Source organism: Ahaetulla prasina, chromosome 1, assembly GCF_028640845.1.
Source record: "Ahaetulla prasina isolate Xishuangbanna chromosome 1, ASM2864084v1, whole genome shotgun sequence".
NCBI lineage: Eukaryota > Metazoa > Chordata > Lepidosauria > Squamata > Colubridae > Ahaetulla > Ahaetulla prasina.
In genome coordinates, this window is record NC_080539.1 from 225,870,185 (window position 1) to 225,887,647 (window position 17,463).

At 39.6% G+C, this 17,463-nt stretch overlaps 1 protein-coding gene across 3 annotated transcripts in view; it reads left to right on the plus strand.

Annotated features, from left to right (window-relative positions):
- The window catches only part of ACVR1 (activin A receptor type 1), a 97,713-nt gene that overhangs the window by 46,884 nt on the left and 33,366 nt on the right, over positions 1 to 17,463 (plus strand). For all 3 annotated transcript variants that reach the window (XM_058192403.1, XM_058192382.1, XM_058192392.1), the window contains one exon: positions 9,104 to 9,177. In XM_058192403.1, coding sequence (XP_058048386.1) covers positions 9,111 to 9,177 — 67 coding nt within the window. In that variant the 5' untranslated portion in view covers positions 9,104 to 9,110. The remainder of the gene's footprint in view (positions 1 to 9,103; positions 9,178 to 17,463) is intronic.

A 17,463-nucleotide genomic window follows, 5' to 3' on the forward strand; every position in this document is an offset into this window, starting at 1 on the left:
AAGTTCAAAAGCAGAAGACGCCAACAAGAAATAAATGCAGCAAGACAAGGAGTAAAGCTAGCAATGTTGTTTTCCGACAAAGAGCCCAAACACCGTTGATGGTCTTTTAAGCCTTATGGGAGGGGCCAATCATCTCTTGGCCCTACTCCCGAGTCATGCTCTTTGCTTTAGCTGCTCTTGCCTTCTGGCAGCTCTTCTCATGTGTGTATTATCATGTGTGTATATATCTCATGGGCCTCTGGTGGCTCAACAGACTAATGCAGCCTGTTATTAACAGCAACTGCCTGCAATATTGCAGGTTCAAGTCCCACCAGGCCCAAGGTTGACTCAGCCTTCCATCCTTTATAAGGTAGGTAAAATGAGGACCCAGATTGTTGGGGGGCAATAAGTTGACTTTGTATATAGTATACAAATGGATGAAGACTATTGCCTGACATAGTGTAAGCCGCCCTGAGTCTTCAGAGAAGGGCGGGATATAAATGCAAACAAACAAACAAACAAACAAACAAACAAACAAACAAACAAATAAATATTAGGAATAGGCTCCTCCTGTTCCTCCTACTGTCAGCCTCTGGAGGCTCCAGGGTCCACACATCACTCCCCGATGGCCCTGGCCCCATCTCTGCCTCCGATGCAGAGTCCTCATCCGGGCCTTTCTCAGCCTCCAGGACTGACCCATGTTCTTCCTCAACCTCATCACTGTCTGACTCCATTGTTAGCTCTGCAGGCTGTTGGTGAACCACAACAGACTGTGCACAAACAATTGACTATACTGCACATGACTGACATCCTCATACCTGGTTCATTTGCCTGTTGGTTCCCTGGGTGCTTTGTTGGTTTTCTCCCCTCTTTCTGCTGTAATTAGATTATTTGTGTTCTATTTTATTCAGTCACTGATCAAATAAATATCCCACACATAGTACATCAGGCAGGCTCATCTGCGTTGTAATCCCAGAGCAGCCTTTCCTCTGTTCTAGAAAGTAGCATTCATGGCTGCTCTTTTCTAGCACTTTATATACTGTGCTTGTTGTGACAGGAAAGTTACAGGAGGAGAATGATTAAACTTGCTGTTTAATCTTGTGATGTGGCAGAAGTTAACAACATTAGGGCTCCCTAGAGATTTCATGTAAAGTGTCGTGAATTTTAAGGGCAACTAGAGAAAGCTGTACATGTGAAAGACTTTCAAGAGTAAATAACCAAATGCCCCTTAGCGTGAGAATGTGCCTTTTAGATAGAATGTTCCCGTTCTACGTCCCAGGGTCTTTTTGTTTTGTTTTTCCTGGTTGAGACCAAAAAAAAGAAAAAAAAAGAAAAAAGAGTTTTCTTAGCAAATAAACCGAAAAAAGAACACTTTATTTTCAGGTGCTGGAGAAGAGTGAAGTAGCACACACAGAGGCTGCATTGCAGCATTTAGATTTCTAAATGTGTTCTTGGCTTAGTCTATCATATTTGCAGATGGCCTACTCTCTGGGGATATGCTGCAACCTTTTTAAACTGGCTTCCCTCCTCCCTTTACTATTCTTCTACAATTAGCTCGCTTGTTGTCTCCCAAGACATTATACTGCCTTTCCCTGCACACATTTGTATTTTGTGGTGAACATATTTAATGAACAGCTGTGCATCTGAGTCACGCTGCAAATTATCCATCCCCACCCACCCCCTTTTCCCTCTCCGCCTTTAGCAATAAGGTAAAACTTCTCAGCTGAAGTGTAAGTAAACTCTATCAGTTTCTCCAGTGGGATAGCATTGGGGAAATTGGAAAGAAAGGGTGGGATTGCAGCAATTGCATGCATCAACTCGAGGCTTCTTCAAGTTGAGCACAACCCCCAGTGACTACATAATATATCCAGGTAAGCCTTTTGGCCACAGTACCGCATAGGTTTGTCACTCCTTCAGTTTCCAAGTATAAACTGTTCCTAGGAACTTCTTAGTAGGATCCCATCTAAGTTATAACTCACTTTGACCCCAGTTTTCTTTTTCAAACGTCAGCCAGCGTCCCTGAAGTGCTGTCGCTTGTGCTGTGTTGCATTCTCCGTCTTCTTTTTTCTTTTTGACAGCCAGAATATAGGGTGTAAGATATTACAATCTCCCCTAAACACTCAGGGTGCAGAAATTGTAACTGGTAATTCCTTGGAATGGGTGTTTGTATGTGTGTAGAAATTCTACCGGCTAGAATTACTCAGGTTTCTATTTATGGCAGCAGTCCTTCTGTAAGTGTGAATGCAACACATTGTTAACACATTTTAAGTATTCTGCCGGCTAAAATAGCATGTCCTTCATTTATGGAGCAGCTATTCTGCCAGAACTCAAGAGTGTCTCAGGTTAAAGGATGTCATGGCACCTGATAAACACTGACTTGTGTCAGTAGAAAAGCTGCCTTGCCCTTATTATAGCCTGCCAGGATCTCTGTGCTTTAAGTTTGTTGTGTTACAGCCTGCGAGCATTAGAAATCTGAGGGTCGGAGCCCTGAAATGCTCTCTTGGCCAAGAAGAAAACATCTGGGGCATATCTTCAACAGACTATTTCTTGGCTTAAATATGCCCGAGCCATCAGCACCCAAGGCATGAATATCTGCATTCCACCATGTGCGAATGCTTGGCTTAACAAATTATTGATGCGTCTAAATTGTTCACACAGAGGGAGGAAGACCAAGAAGCATTAGCTAGTCTTGCAAGGAAAGCAGCCTGTTAAATTCTTCACTTTAATAACGGTACTGATAATGCTGGTATTTATTGCAGAAAAACTCATTTGCTCTTTTCCAGGTTGGCTGTTTCTATTGCTGTGCGTGTGCTTTTGTTTTGGAGGGTGTAAAGAATTCTGGCCACATAGATTTTAAGAAGCATGAGTTGTGCATGAAACAAGGGCTCTTGTTAAAAGCATTAGAGTGTTATAATTAACAAAATGGTGCAGACCTCTGTAGAATCAAATATGTCCTTCAGCAGTTTGGGGGGAAATCTGAAGTTAAGAGTATTCCCTCCCCATTCCATAAATCCAATGAAAAGGAGAAACGTCTACATTTTTGTTCCGTCCTCTTCAGTTGGTTTTCCTGAGTATCCAGTTGTACTATTACAACTCCGCGAGCATTGAACTGAAGCCTATCTGGAAATAGAATTGATTAGAAACTATCAAATTTCCCCTGCGCCTTTGTTCAAGGAGGCATCTCCTTTCTCTCCTAAGACAGGAATGCATCGTTGTGGCATTTCCTTTGTTGCACTAAAATAGCTTTTCCTGACCTGGTGCTGTCTTGACATGTTGGGTCACAGCTGTGACCGTCCCCAGGTAGTAAAACAATACATCTGAAAGGCACCAGGTTGAGGAATGCTCTACTAGCTAATGTACACACAATGCTGGCTTAAATATTGCAGGTTACCTATGCCTGTGTACATTCTTGGCGTAAATGTGGAGTGTCAATTAGCTTTTTTGACTTATCTATAGTTACCTATAAAGTCACAAGCATGCAGGGGTCTTGAACCATGGTGGACAAATGATTGGTAACATGAGAACACTTCAGAAGGCTGTAAGATTTTTCTGGGGAGAGTTTCTCTTCCACAGACCAGCCACCCCTAGAATCAAAGATACAGGCATCATCTAATGCCCTTATGCTTATTAAGTATTATTTTTGAAATAAATATATGTTAAGCATACTTATTAAGGGGATAATCCATTCATTGTCTTGTAACAGCAATATCTTTAGAGTAAAGGATTCTGTCAGTATATATTTGTATTTAGCGAAAAGACAATATAATTAAACAAAAGTCTTGGTTCACATTTTATTAATCACATTTTTTTTTAAAAAAATCTTCACTCATCTGAGATTGTGATTTATGTCATACATGGAATAAAAAACAAAATATGCAGTTTTTTTAAAGAAGCATTATTAATTCCTCAGTCTTTAAAGACAGTGTTAAATGAATGTTAATTGCTTCATCTTAAATATGCAGAATGGGTTCTTTTTAATAATAATAGGCTCTATATTGTGATTATTCTCGGGGATAAAAGATGAAGCAGATGAATTTCATGTGGCTATTTTCTCTCTGGTAAGTCCATCTATGGAAAGTTATTCTGTAGCATTTTGCAAAGGGCTTTTAAGAGCAGCAATTTTATACTGTTCTTGCTCATCGTTGCAAAAGGTCCGATTAGCAGTGCTGTAAAAGGGAGCAGAAAGCCTAGTGGCACCTTAAAGACTGATAGCATAACCTTTTGTAGGCTAGGGTTCGCATCATCTAATGGTCTGACTGTATCTAATATAGATGTCATTAGCAATGCAAAATAATGGACAGCTTTACAGGAAATTCAGAAAGTTCAGGTCAAGGACACTTCGGTCTATAACAGTTTATATTAACATTCATTTTACTAGTCTCTAAAATATTAAAAGAATGTTTGCATAACTCTGGAACCATTTGCTTGGTGTGATTATATGATCCAATATAATGAATAAACAACGCCTTTAAAAAAAAGGTGTTCTATTTGGCAAAGGTAGTATGGCTTCCTTGCTGACCTGTCTGAATTGCTTTTCTAATGTAGATAAAAGACCAATTAATAGGTAATGCAGCAATTAATAGCAATTAAATTTAATCTTGGAAATAGCCTTTGCAAAAAACACCTCCACCTTGCATGCTTAAATAAACACAAGAATTTAAGGTATAGTGGATTAGTAATTCTACATAAATTTAATCAAAATTGTATGTAGTAGTGATGTATTGTGGAGTATGGGTGTTTGGAGAACACTGCTGTCTAGCACAACATTAGGTACGATTAGCTCACAAGTGCCTTCTAGTCAGGACTAAAATACTAGGTCCAAGCCAGCATCTCTTCCTGAGACAACAATTGTTGTTACTCAATTGTGTTAAGATTTGTGCTAGAATTTACAACCTTAGAGGCAATATTGTTGTATGCCACTTTATTGTTTGACTCTGGGTGACATACTAGATGCCACCCAGAGTCAACCTAATATCCTAAACTGGATATTAGCGTTTCAGGTGATATTGTGGATTATCTGTAAGTTTTGCTGAGGGAAGATGATGATAATGGTAACAGTAGATATGTGTAGATGCTACTGTTCTTTCTTCCAAAAGGACATATTGTGTATATAAAAGTTCAATAAATTCTTGTCAGCTTATTTATTTTAACAAATGTACTGTATATGGTCATCCATCTCACATAAGATGACTCTGGGTGGCATACAACAAACCAACCCTTAAAACCAAATATAAAAACCAGTTAAAACGATTAACTAATCCACATAATAAAATCAAGATTGTGAGAGGTTAATGAAGATGCCACACATGGTGCGACTTGATGTCATACATGGTGCAGTTTAGGGTCTAGTCTGGGTTATCTTAACTGCATAGTAACGTTCTTTCATATTTAGGGGTTAAATAAGGTAATTATGTTGACAGTAGGTTAGACCAGGGGTCTCCAACCTTGCCAACTTTAAGACTTGTGGACTTCAACTCCCAGAGCAAAGCTGGCTAAGGAATTCTGGGAGTTGACGTCCACAGGTCTTAAAGTTGCCAAGGTTGAAGACTCCTGGTTTAGATAATGCTGTCGACATACATTTTAGAGGAAAATATATAACACAAAGTTGAAAACAAAATAGGATAGAACTGCCCTATAAGGAATAGCTTGGGAGTCATAGGCAGCATTCCTCCTGTGGCTATAGAAGCCTCCAAACCTCCAAGGTGCACTAAAAACGTTGTAGAAATTGGGGGAAGATTTTTTGTGGGATTTAAGGGAATAAAACACTAGATACTTAATGCACTGAAACCCCAATTATCTTTCCAGAATGTGTATTATCCTTCCAGAATGTGTCTTAGTACAACTTCTAAAACATGTCTTGGATTCAAGCCATTTCTTCATTCCAGTGCACTCTAGGTTGTCTTCTTCCCCCCAGAAAAAAGCTCAGTTTTCATTGACCCAGAGGGTTGTGTTTTCTAGGTTTTGATGATCTTTTTTTTTTTTTGCTTAATAATTATCCTCCTAGTTGTTTCATGTTTATCTAGGTGAAAGGCAGCAGTGAAACTTGACTTCTTGACTAACATTCTTGGCACCTGTGGAGCTCATGTGTGTTTTCAAAATTAATAGGCTTTCTTATAAGGTCTATTTCTACCTTGCTTGAATATAAAGGCTAGCAGCATATCCTATGTTCTCTGAGCAAAATGGTAGCAGGCAAGAAATCTTGACATCCCTTCCAAAAGTTTCTTGGCACGACTTCAACTGCCTAAACAGTTCGTTGGCGTATGCTAGACACTTTAGTGTAGTAGAGAGCTGGGCTCTTATTTCTTCTTAAGCATTATATATCAAGAAGTGCTTGACATTTGCCTCCCTAAGGGTATCATTTAAACAGCTTGTCTTGATCAATAGAATAGCTTCCTGATAAAATGAATACAAAATCTGTATTTTTGGCAGGCTCAAGGCTGCAAATTGTTCTTTCCTTTTGCTTTGTTCCTGCAAGGTCTGTGCAGTTAACCTAGCACTGAAGACCTGTTTCGTATTTTGCTGGGTGCATAAAAGCTACCATGAGTTAACGTACATTTGGTTCACAGTGATAATCATATATGAAGCATTTCAGCAAAATATTCAAATGGCGTATAATTAGCTAGAATACATTCAGCCCAAAGCATCTATGAATTAAATCTCCTATTGCACAATTGGAATTTGGTAATATGATTTTCCCTTCCTTTTGCCCCTTCCCCACCTCTCCTTTTTAGAGCATACAGATAGTCCACAATGGAGCCAAAATTTCTGTTGCCAAGTGGGACGTTTCTTTAGTGAGTTTTGCCCCATTTTACGAACTTTCTTGTAATAGTCTTTAAGTGAATCACTGCAGTTATTAAGTTGCAACACACTTGTTAAATGAATCAGGTTTCCCTGTTGACTTTGTGGTCAGAAGGTCGCAAATGGTGATCACATGAACCTGGGACACTGCAACCGTCATAAATATGAGTCAGTTGCCAAGCATCTGAATTTTGATTACATGACCATGAGAGACTGCAATGATTGTAAGCAGTGGTGAAATCCATTTTTTAAACTACCAGTTCTGAGGGCGTGGCTTGGTGGGCATGGCAGGGGAAGGATACTGCAAAATCTCCATTTCCACCCCACTCCAGGGGAAGGATATTGCAAAATCTCCATTCGCACCCCACTCTGGGACCAGCCAGAAGTGGTATTTGCCGGTTCTCCAAACTACTCAAAATTTCCGCTACTGGTTCTCCAGAACCTGCTGGATTTCTCCCCTGGTTGTAAGTGTGAAAAATGGTTACTTTTTTTCAGTGCTGTTGTAACTTCAAATGGTCACTAAACAAACTATTGTAAGTCAAAGACCTCCTATATCTGTGATGGAGAACCTATGGCATGTGTGCCCAAGGTGGCATGCAGAGCCATCTTTCTGGGCACGCGAGCTGTTGCCCAACTCACCTGCAGCTGTATATGCGTGCACGCCCCAGCTGGTGTTCGGGCCTTCGGTGCGCATAGGCACAATTCCAGAGACTCAGCTGGTCTTTGGAGCTCTCTTGTGCATGCATGCGCGTTTGCACATGCGTGTGCAAGTACCTGCGTGCAGCGCGCGCATGCGCAGATGGTGTTCGTGCATGTGTATTGTGGACACGAAAGCCACACACATGCACAGATGGTGCAATTGCACACGCAACGCATGGGGGAGCTGCATGAAAGCCGAACGCATGCGCAGATGATGCGGTTGCCCATGCAGTACACAGGGGGAGCCACACATAAGTGAAGCATGTACCATTGGCGCTCAGTGAGTAAAAGGTTCACCACCACTGACCTATATTTAAGAAGATTCTGGGTACCTCGCACTAAAAAAGTTACACATTCTTTTTCCTTAAAAAAACCTATTAATGTAGGTTCAAAATGTGATCTAAGATTAAACTTTAAAAAAAGGCCTAGAAAATTACAACATAAAACAATTTAGTATGTCCAAGTTGGTCAAAGTCCTCTTCTTTTCCCCTTTGTCCAAAATATTCCTGATATTTTGATGGATTCCAAAACCTTGGAATGTACTGTAATCAACATGCCTGCTTGATTCCCAGTGAATAGTTACTGTAATTATGGACCTAGCTTGCCAATTTGAACCCCAAATGCGGTAATTATACAACAAGCCCAGTTCATTGACAGGAGATATCACAGTGGGCCAACTTCCAGTCAGCATGAAATTGCAAACTGTTACTTTATGGTCTGATAGGAATGTTACTGCTGACTCCAGTGGGGTGAGTAGATTAGACTCCCTAGTGTTAAAAAGGGGGCAGAAAACAGGCCAAACCAGAACGGATCATTTTGTCTTTTTAAAAAATGAGTATTTTTGCTGCTACTCGCAGTGCTCTGCTATGTAATTTTCTAAAGGTAAAGTTGGTCTGGTAAGAAACATGCACCTCACACCTGTAAGATTAGTGTGGGGAACAGCCTTTGTACAACAACATCCCTGTTTGTTAAGATTCCTCCTCCTTTGATATTGGATGCAATGCTTTAGCTCTGGATTTGGATATCAGCCTTTGCTGTGGAATCCAAATATTACAACTAAGCCTGTCCATAGGAGCCACTTTGGTAAAATGGTTAAGTTACCAGGATTTGAAATTGGAAGATCCTCAGTTCTGAGTGACTTTGGGCTAGCTGAGTAACTTTGAGCCAGTCACTCTCACTCAGCCTTAGGATGAAGGCAATGGCAATCATTTCCCAAATTTTGCCAAGAAAACTGTGGGGATTTGTTAAGACAGTTTTCAGGAGTCAATGCTAACTAAAGGCATACAGACAGAGTCTACCTACACCTCTGTTTACATTAGCTGCTGGTAGGAATGGCTTGGAAAGCCCACCGTCTCAAATTTGCAAGAGGGTTTCATATTTGTAAACGCATTATTTTGTAGACATTTGGCTGCTCTTACAAAGTTGTATTTTTTGCCATTCCGGAATCTAGCCTCTTAACAAACCCTTCATGTTAGTCAAGCGATTGTTAAATGTAGTTGGGAAAGTGCTCATGCTTGTTGATTGAACAGTGCAGAACTATCAAATACAATTGGTACTCGGCTAGAGTATGCTTAGTTGTGATTTTATTTTTAAAGCAGATTCTTGCTTTTCCCCCTCTTTTTTTTAGATCTACAATGATAAATGGACTTATGATTGTTCCTGTTCTTGTGATGATAGCTTTATTTTCGCCAAGCAAGGCTGGTAAGTATTTGGATTTCAGATCGTATTAGCAAAATGTACTTTCAATATCACCGGTGTGTTTCTACAGGTTATATTGATTTAGTGAGAAGAGCTTACGATTTATATTGATGTTGTTTCCTGATTGCTTATTTGTATCCTATGATTATCATTTTGTACCTTATGATTCTTGATGAACGTATCTCTTCTTTTATGACCACTGAGAGCATATGCACTAAGACAAATTCCTTGTGTGTCCAATCACACTTGGCCAATAAAAAATTCAATTCTATTCTATTCTATTCTATTCTATTCTATTCTATTCTATTCTATTCTATTCTATTCTATTCTATTCTAACTACACAGTGGACCATTCATGTTGTATATCCTTTTGGGGTGGGGGTGGGTCTTTGCTCCAATTAGCAATTTAAGGTTGCAGGTCCCATGTTGTCCCAAGTCCCTTCTGATTCTGTTCTTCCCAGGTTCATTATCATTTGAATTCCTATGCTGAGCAGAAGGGTGGATTGGCTGGCCTAAATGACAGCTTCCAGTTCTGCATCCTGGAAAAACAGAGAATTTTCTGTTTCTAGATCAATAAAAACAAAATGTTCTTGGGGGCCATCCTTAGATTGTGCGTTCCTCTCCCAACTACTATCAGATTTAGTTCTGTCAGCAAAGTTGACCATGCTTCTGATGTCATTTTGGAACATAGTTAAGATTTAGCTCATAGCAAGGCCTTCAAAAATTAAGAGTGAAGCGATGATGGATGCTGCACCCAGGATATGGAATGGCAAATGCAGTGTTGAGTTTGTCTATAGTACAAACTATAGTTTATTGTCTATACTGTATAGTATAGTATAGTATAGTATAGTATAGTATAGTATAGTATAGTATAGTATAGTATAGTATAGTATAGTATAGTATAGGTCTTTGGGGAATATTTCAAACCTATTTATTGTACATGGTTGTTATCTGAGGGATCCTGGTGCTCTCTGAGCTTTTTTTTTAGATTTTTCATTACCCAAATAGGTAACATCATCAGTGCTACTTTACTTCCTGCTATGCCTGATTACATTACCTAGTTTGGGTAATGAAATATCTGCAAAAAAACAACCAAGCTCACAGCAGTAGCAATAGCACTAAGACTTATATACCACTTCACAGGCTTTACAGCCCACTCTAGCCGATTTACAGAGTCAGCCTATTACCCCCAACAATCTGGGTCCTTGTTTTATTAACCTCGGAAGGATGTTAGGCTGAGTCAACCTTGAGCCGGTGAGACTTGAACTGCTGGCAGTCAGCAGAATTAGCCTGCAATACTGCATTCTAACCACTCTGCCATCATGGCTCAAAGGGCCCCTCAGTTCAACCCTGAACTACAAATATTCTCCTTCATTGGTACCGTTGTTATCTGCTTAAAATCTAGGGATTGAAGGAACATGAAAACCCAGTGAATAAATAAATTTGAGCTGGATTCCCTTTATGTCCTGCTGTGTTTCTTTTCCTAAAAGAAATGGTTTGGGACGATAAAGTGATGGCATTCAGCCCAGAAGAACGTGTCAGGTTATATAAATAGGTTATTGGCATAAACACTATTGTGTCTTCAGTTAGATGTGCCACCAAGACACAAAGCACAAGCAGTTTAGCTAAAGTTAATGTAGGCATAAAATTTGGTTTTTCTTTTCTCAAGAGACTTTCATGTTTTGAGGGAGTTGTGTTTGAGTATGACCATTTCTGTGGTATGTGTTTTCATATTTCCCTCCACCCTCTTTAAATTAGCGATAAGCTTTATTCCTTGAGTGCAGACTTGCTTTATTCTGAGCCGAACATAACTGAAAGTCTTTGATAGGGGAGGAATGTCTAGTGGTACCCATTGTACAAACTTCCCTTTATCTTGCTAGATTCCTGATGTTTATAAGGTCAGGTATTACTTAACCCCAATAAGAGGGACCTTTTTGCTTGTTAAGAGTTCTCAGCCTTTAAAGTTGTAGCAGCGTAAGATTGCAAAAAGTAACTTCTGGGATGATTGGAAAATGAAGGCTTTTATTATCTACACTGAAGCTATCCATTAGAAGTAACTTATAAAATAGAAACCAGTGACTTCAGAAATGAGACATGTACCAGTCATATATTGCATTAGAATTTTGATAGTTGTAAATGATAATTCTCTCTCTCTCTCTCTCTCGTGTGCACTCGTACATGGAGATTATTTTAGATCCTAGATCAGGGTCCCCAACCCCTGGTCTGTGAAACCGGGCCGCGTAAACAGGTGAAGCTCCCATCCATGGGTTGCAGGCAGCACACAAAACCACGCCTCCTCTGTGGAGGCGGAATAACCTCTCTCCACAGAACTGGTCCCTGGTGCCCGAAAGTTTGGGGGCCGCTGTCCTAGATTTCTTCCCTTACTCTAGGAACCATAAAGTATTTCTCTCCTACTGTTCAGACATCTTGAATAGTATCTGCTTTTCTTTAGGACAATTAAAAAACGCTGTGCAGATGGTCCTCAACTTACAATCATTTGTTTAGTAACCCCTCAGAGTTACAATGATAGAAACAGAAGCATTGTGTAGCATGTTTATATAACATCTGCTGTGAGGATATTCCTCAGTTTGTCAAGCTGACCCACACAGTTTCCACCATTATATTTTAATGCCCTTTTCACAGATTAATATAGACAGGCCTATATTCTCTTCACTGCAAAAACATACGGACTACAAATCTTGATCAGGGCAAAGCAATAGATGCAATTTACATAGACTTCTGTAAAGCTTTTGACTCAGTGGTACATGACAAACCTCTTCTAAGACTAAAATCCTATGGCATCTCTGGACCCCTCCATAATTGGATAACTGCGTTCCTGTCAAACAGGAAACAAGTGGTCAAAACAGGCAGTGCCCTATCAAATCCTGCTCCTGTTAATAGCGGTGTCCCCCAATGCAGCATTCTAGGACCAACACTCTTCATATTATATATTAACGACCCCTGTGACCATATTATAAGTAACTGTGTTCTCTTCACCAATGATGTTAAACTATTTAACACTATCAACAATGGGGCTACCCTTCAAAAAGACCTTGACTTGGGTCGGAATGGTCAAAAATTTGGCAACTCCAAATCTCAACCAGCAAATGCTCTGTTTTACACATTGGAAAAAAGAATCAGAACACTAAATACAAGCTTGATGGACATGACCTTGTAGATGACCCTCACTCCGTCAAAGACCTTGGAGTTTTCATATCAAATGATCTAAGTGCCAAAGCCCACTGCAACTACATCGCAAAAAAGGCTTTAAGAATTGTAAACCTAATCTTGCGTAGCTTCTTCTCCAGGAAGATTACACTACTAACCACAGCATACAAAACATTTGCTAGACCAATTCTCGATTACAGCTTGCCTGTCTGGAACCCACACCTCATTTCGGACATAAATACAATTGAGCGTGTCCAGAAATATTTTACAAGAAGAGTTCTCCACTCCTCTGATCACAACAAAATACCTTATGCCACCAGACTTGAAATCCTGGGTTTAGAAAATTTAGAACTCCGCCGCCTTCGGCATGACCTGAGTATAACTCATAAAATCATCTGCTACAATGTCCTTCCTGTCAAAGACTACTTCAGCTTCACCCACAACAATACACGAGCACACAATAGATTTAAACTTAAAGTGAACTGCTCCAATCTTGATTGTAGAAATATGACTTCAGTAACAGAGTTGTTAATGCTTGGAATAAACTACCTGACTCTGTGGTCTCTTCCCAAAATCCCCAAAGCTTTAACCAAAGACTATCTACTGTTGACCTCACCCCATTCCTAAGAGGTGTGTAAGGGGCGTGCATAAGAGCACCAGCGTGCCTACTGTTCCTGTCCTAATGTTCCCTTTGGTTGTATCCAATTCGTATGGTTAGTTCATGCTTATACTTATATATATTGTTGTGTTTGACAAATAAATAAATAAATAAAAATAAAAATCATACTGCTTTTAGACAGAATATTTCTGCTGTATTTTGCTCTTTCCCTTCAACATATCACTTTCCATAAATGCAGATCAAAAACAAGTATTTGCCAGGATAGAAAACTTAAGCAAGAAAGCCACACTATTCAAATACACTGCAGAGTACTGCAAACTGTGTCACAGCATGACTGATAGAGTGATACATTTTCTAATGCCTGCTGTGTTATTTTGTACAGCATTTGTTAGTTCAGATGGTATGTTAGAACAAGTCCTGTTGCTATTTAAGCCTAATTCCATAGAGAAGATTCATTAAAATAAAGGTGGACTGCCTATTAAACCCAGGGGTTTTATACTATATAGCTTAAAGCTATGCCCAGGTGTTCTTTTACGAAGGGAAAAAAAAGACAACAAAAATTATAAAAAATTGTCAGCAATAAAGCAGGTTGAAATACCCAAAGGACCTCTTTTTTAAAAGGAGAAATTATTATCACGTAAGGAATCTTGTTTTATGATCATTTATTTCGTTATGAGAAATACGGTAAAAGGACAAGAGTTGCCACAATGGAAAGAACAAATTTTTTAAAATTTCTATTTGAGGTCCTTTGAACACATTAAATATTTTCAGAATCGTATATTACTGCAGATTGGCAAGGGATATGGAAATTTCAGTGGTAATGTCAGAAAGTTATATTTATCAAGCCAATTATTAGCTTGGTCAGAGAGTTACAAATTCAAAAAAGCTGTGGATTAAGTCAAATATGCCTATGAATGTCCAGAAATGAGGCACAAAGCTGACAAGGCAACTTTGCATATTAGTTGCCTTTATATCTTTCCAAAGTTCACATTGATTTTTTTAATACAGAAATTGCGAAAATGCAACAATGGTGGTAGAACCATGATTTACATCGCTGAAATCTGAAATCACTGAAACAATCAGAATTTATTTATTTATTTATTTTATTTATTTTATTTATTCAATTTTTATACCGCCCTTCTCCCGAAGGACTCAGGGCGGTGTACAGCCAAAAGTAAAAACAGACGATACAATATACAATTTAAAATACAAATTAAAAAACTTATTTTATAATTGGCCTAAAAAACTTTAAAATATATAAAACTAAAACCCCATTAAAATTAATATTAAAAAATTTAAAATCGATAAAATTTAAGCCAGCCCCACGCGAATGAAAAGATGTGTCTTCAGTTCGCGGCGGAAGGTCCGAAGGTCAGGTATTTGGCGTAAACCCGGGGGAAGCTTGTTCCAGAGTGTGGGAGCCCCCACAGAGAAGGGCCTTCCCCTGGGGGCCGCCAGCCGACATTGCTTGGCGGACGGCACCCTGAGAAGTCCCTCTCTGTGAGAGCGTACGGGTCGGTGGGAGGCATGCGGTAACAGCAGGCGGTCCCGTAAGTACCCAGGCCCTAAGCCATGGAGCGCTTTGAAGGTAGTAACCAAAACCTTAAAGTGCACTCGAAAGGCCACAGGTAGCCAGTGCAGTCTGCGCAGGAGCGGTGTTACGTGGTATCACCCGCGCAGCTGCATTCTGGACTAACTGAAGCCTCCGAGTGCACCTCAAGGGGAGCCCCATGTAGAGAGCATTACAATAATCCAAGCGAGAGGTAACGAGCGCATGAGTGACTGTGCACAAGGCATCCCGATCAAGGAAGGAAGAATAACCATTTATACCCTCAAATAGTATAAGAGATTAGGGGAATTCATCATGTGATGTCTACATAATGTAAAATACATTATATTAATATAATCATCAATAGGCATCAATAATCACCTTTTCTAATACCCATCAATTCCATTGTAATAGCTGCTTACAGTTAAAAAAAATGCAGGCAACTCTCCTGGAAAGTGTTAAACATATTTAAACCTGTGAATTGCTAAACCAGATCTGGAGGACCTGGCTCTTCCTGATGTTGCTGAGCAACAACATCCAGAAGCCACAGCAAGAGGGACCAGGAGTTCAGCAACAGTGAGATGTAGCAAGTTCCCCATTCTTGTGCTTAAAAAAAATAGCAGGAGTCCAGAAAATGAAGAGGCTTGCATGATTTACACACATAAAGAAATTTCATAGGTGTATGAACACACCGTGGAAATGTTCTTTTTTTTAAAAAAAAAAAAAATCAAAATTACTTGATACCAGCAGAAGAGAATATTTGTAGCTCAGGGTTGTACTGCAGAGTTCTGGGCGCTCTCTGAGCTTGGTTGTTTTCTTGCAAACATTTCATTACCTAACTAGGAAATATCCTCAGTGCTAGAAGGGAATGTGGCTTGCCACTCCCTACTCTCTTCTAGCAAACCTCATTCCGCTGTAGCATTGATGATATTATCTAGTTGGATAATGAAATGCCTGCAAGAAAACAACCAAGCTTAGAGAATACCAAGAATCCCCACATTATCTGAATTATTAGAAAGATAATTAGAGACTGAACAATTGTGGCTTGTTGCCTCTGCCCCATAAACTTTAAAAAAGTTTATTTGTCAAGATGGGTGGCATACTCAGAGAGGTAGAGCAGGGAAGAGTCTGTTTGTAGAGAATGCTTGTTCATGTTTTTTTAGGGGGGGGGGGAATGGACTGGGAAAGACAATAAAATATTGCTAATATTGGTTTTATTTGGACATCCATAACCCAAACTCTTTTATGGGAATAGTCTTCCAAATGAAGAAAGTAAGTAAGATGAAAAACTATACATAGCTCAAAACCAGCATCAAAGTGATAGATAATAGAAATAATAGATAATAATAATAAAAAATAATAGATAATGCAGAACTATTTAAGATTTTTTTTGTGGGGGAGAGGGGGAGATAATTAAGCAGTGCTTCAGGGGGCAAAATGTATATATTCTGAGTCTTGGTTAGTCCTTCTGTGCTTATTTTTTTCTGCAAATTACTGCTTTCAGTATCTGATAATCTGAAGGATAAATCCAGAATATCTTCTTGTTTTTTCTTTATCACTACAATGTTTATGATCATTTCCATTTACAGTATTAACATTTCTCTGTCCACCTCTCTTAACAAGGGGACGTAAAGATGTTCTACGTTCTGTCAGATTCAGCAGTATATTGCTCCATTAAAAACATCTTTTAAAGCTACTTTCTAATCAATAATAAGCCTGTTTATTTAATAAGCCTGTTATTAAACACAGCTGCCTGCAATTACTACAGGTTCTAGTCCCACCAGGCTCAAGGTTGACTCAGCCTTCCATCCTTTATAAGGTAGGTAAAATGAGGACCCAGATTGTTGGGGGGGCAATAAGTTGACTTTGTATATAAATATACAAATAGGATGAGACTATTGCCTTACACAATGTAAGCCGCCCTGAGTCTTCGGAGAAGGGTGGGATATAAATGTTAAAAAAAAAAATAACTCCATAATTATTGGCTGAGAACAAACTATGCTCATAAATATAATATACCAAACATGTTTTATCAATAAGCCAACTTGTAATAACAAATTATGCAAAGTAATGTGGTTTTATATCTGTGAAATGTATCACAGGTTTATTTCCATTCGTTCCTCCACAAAACCTTCCAGATAATCCTCCCCACCCACCCAATGGCTTCAGCATTTCTTGAAATTTTACATCTCTGCTGAAGGGGAGGTGTTGGCATCCTGTAAACTGAGCCTTTTTAGTAGTGGAGGGAAAGATTTCAATATTCATATCAAAGCCCCCTCATCAGATGGTGCAACCAGGATTTTCTGGCCCTCAAGCTACTCTGGCTGTATCTTTTTTTTTTTTTTTGTTTACATTTACATTTATACCCCGCCCTTCTCCGAAGACTCAGGGCGGCTTACATTTTACCTACCTTATAAAGGATGGAAGGCTGAGTCAACCTTGGGCCGGGCTCGAACCTGCAGTAATTGCAGGCTACTGTGTTCTTAATAAGCCTTAATAACAGGCTTTACCAGCGTGAGCTAAACCGGCCCCTTAAGGGTTATCTGGTCGCATTTATTTTGAAAGTTACCGGTACATGTTGAACTTGCATTTGTGTTCCTGATGGGATGTCGGTAAACGTGCTGTGGCAGAAATAATGCCACATTTATTATGCTTATTAGAACCTCAAAGCGGCGGGAGAGGGGATAGTCCTGCGCAAGCAGTGGGCACTCGTGGGCGCAGCTCCATTTGTGGAAGCGGTGGCCTGTGTGCCTGCAGCTTGCACAAATGGAGCTTCACACGTGAACACGAGCACATGCCACTTGTGTGGTCCAGGGGTTGGGGACCCCTGCTTTAAACGAAATGAATAAGTTTAGATTTTTTAAAAAAGTTTCCCTTGCAAGTCGTGTCCAACTCTAGTGGGTTGTGGTCATCTCTGATTCAGAGTTGAAGAGCCAGCGTTGTCCGAAGATGC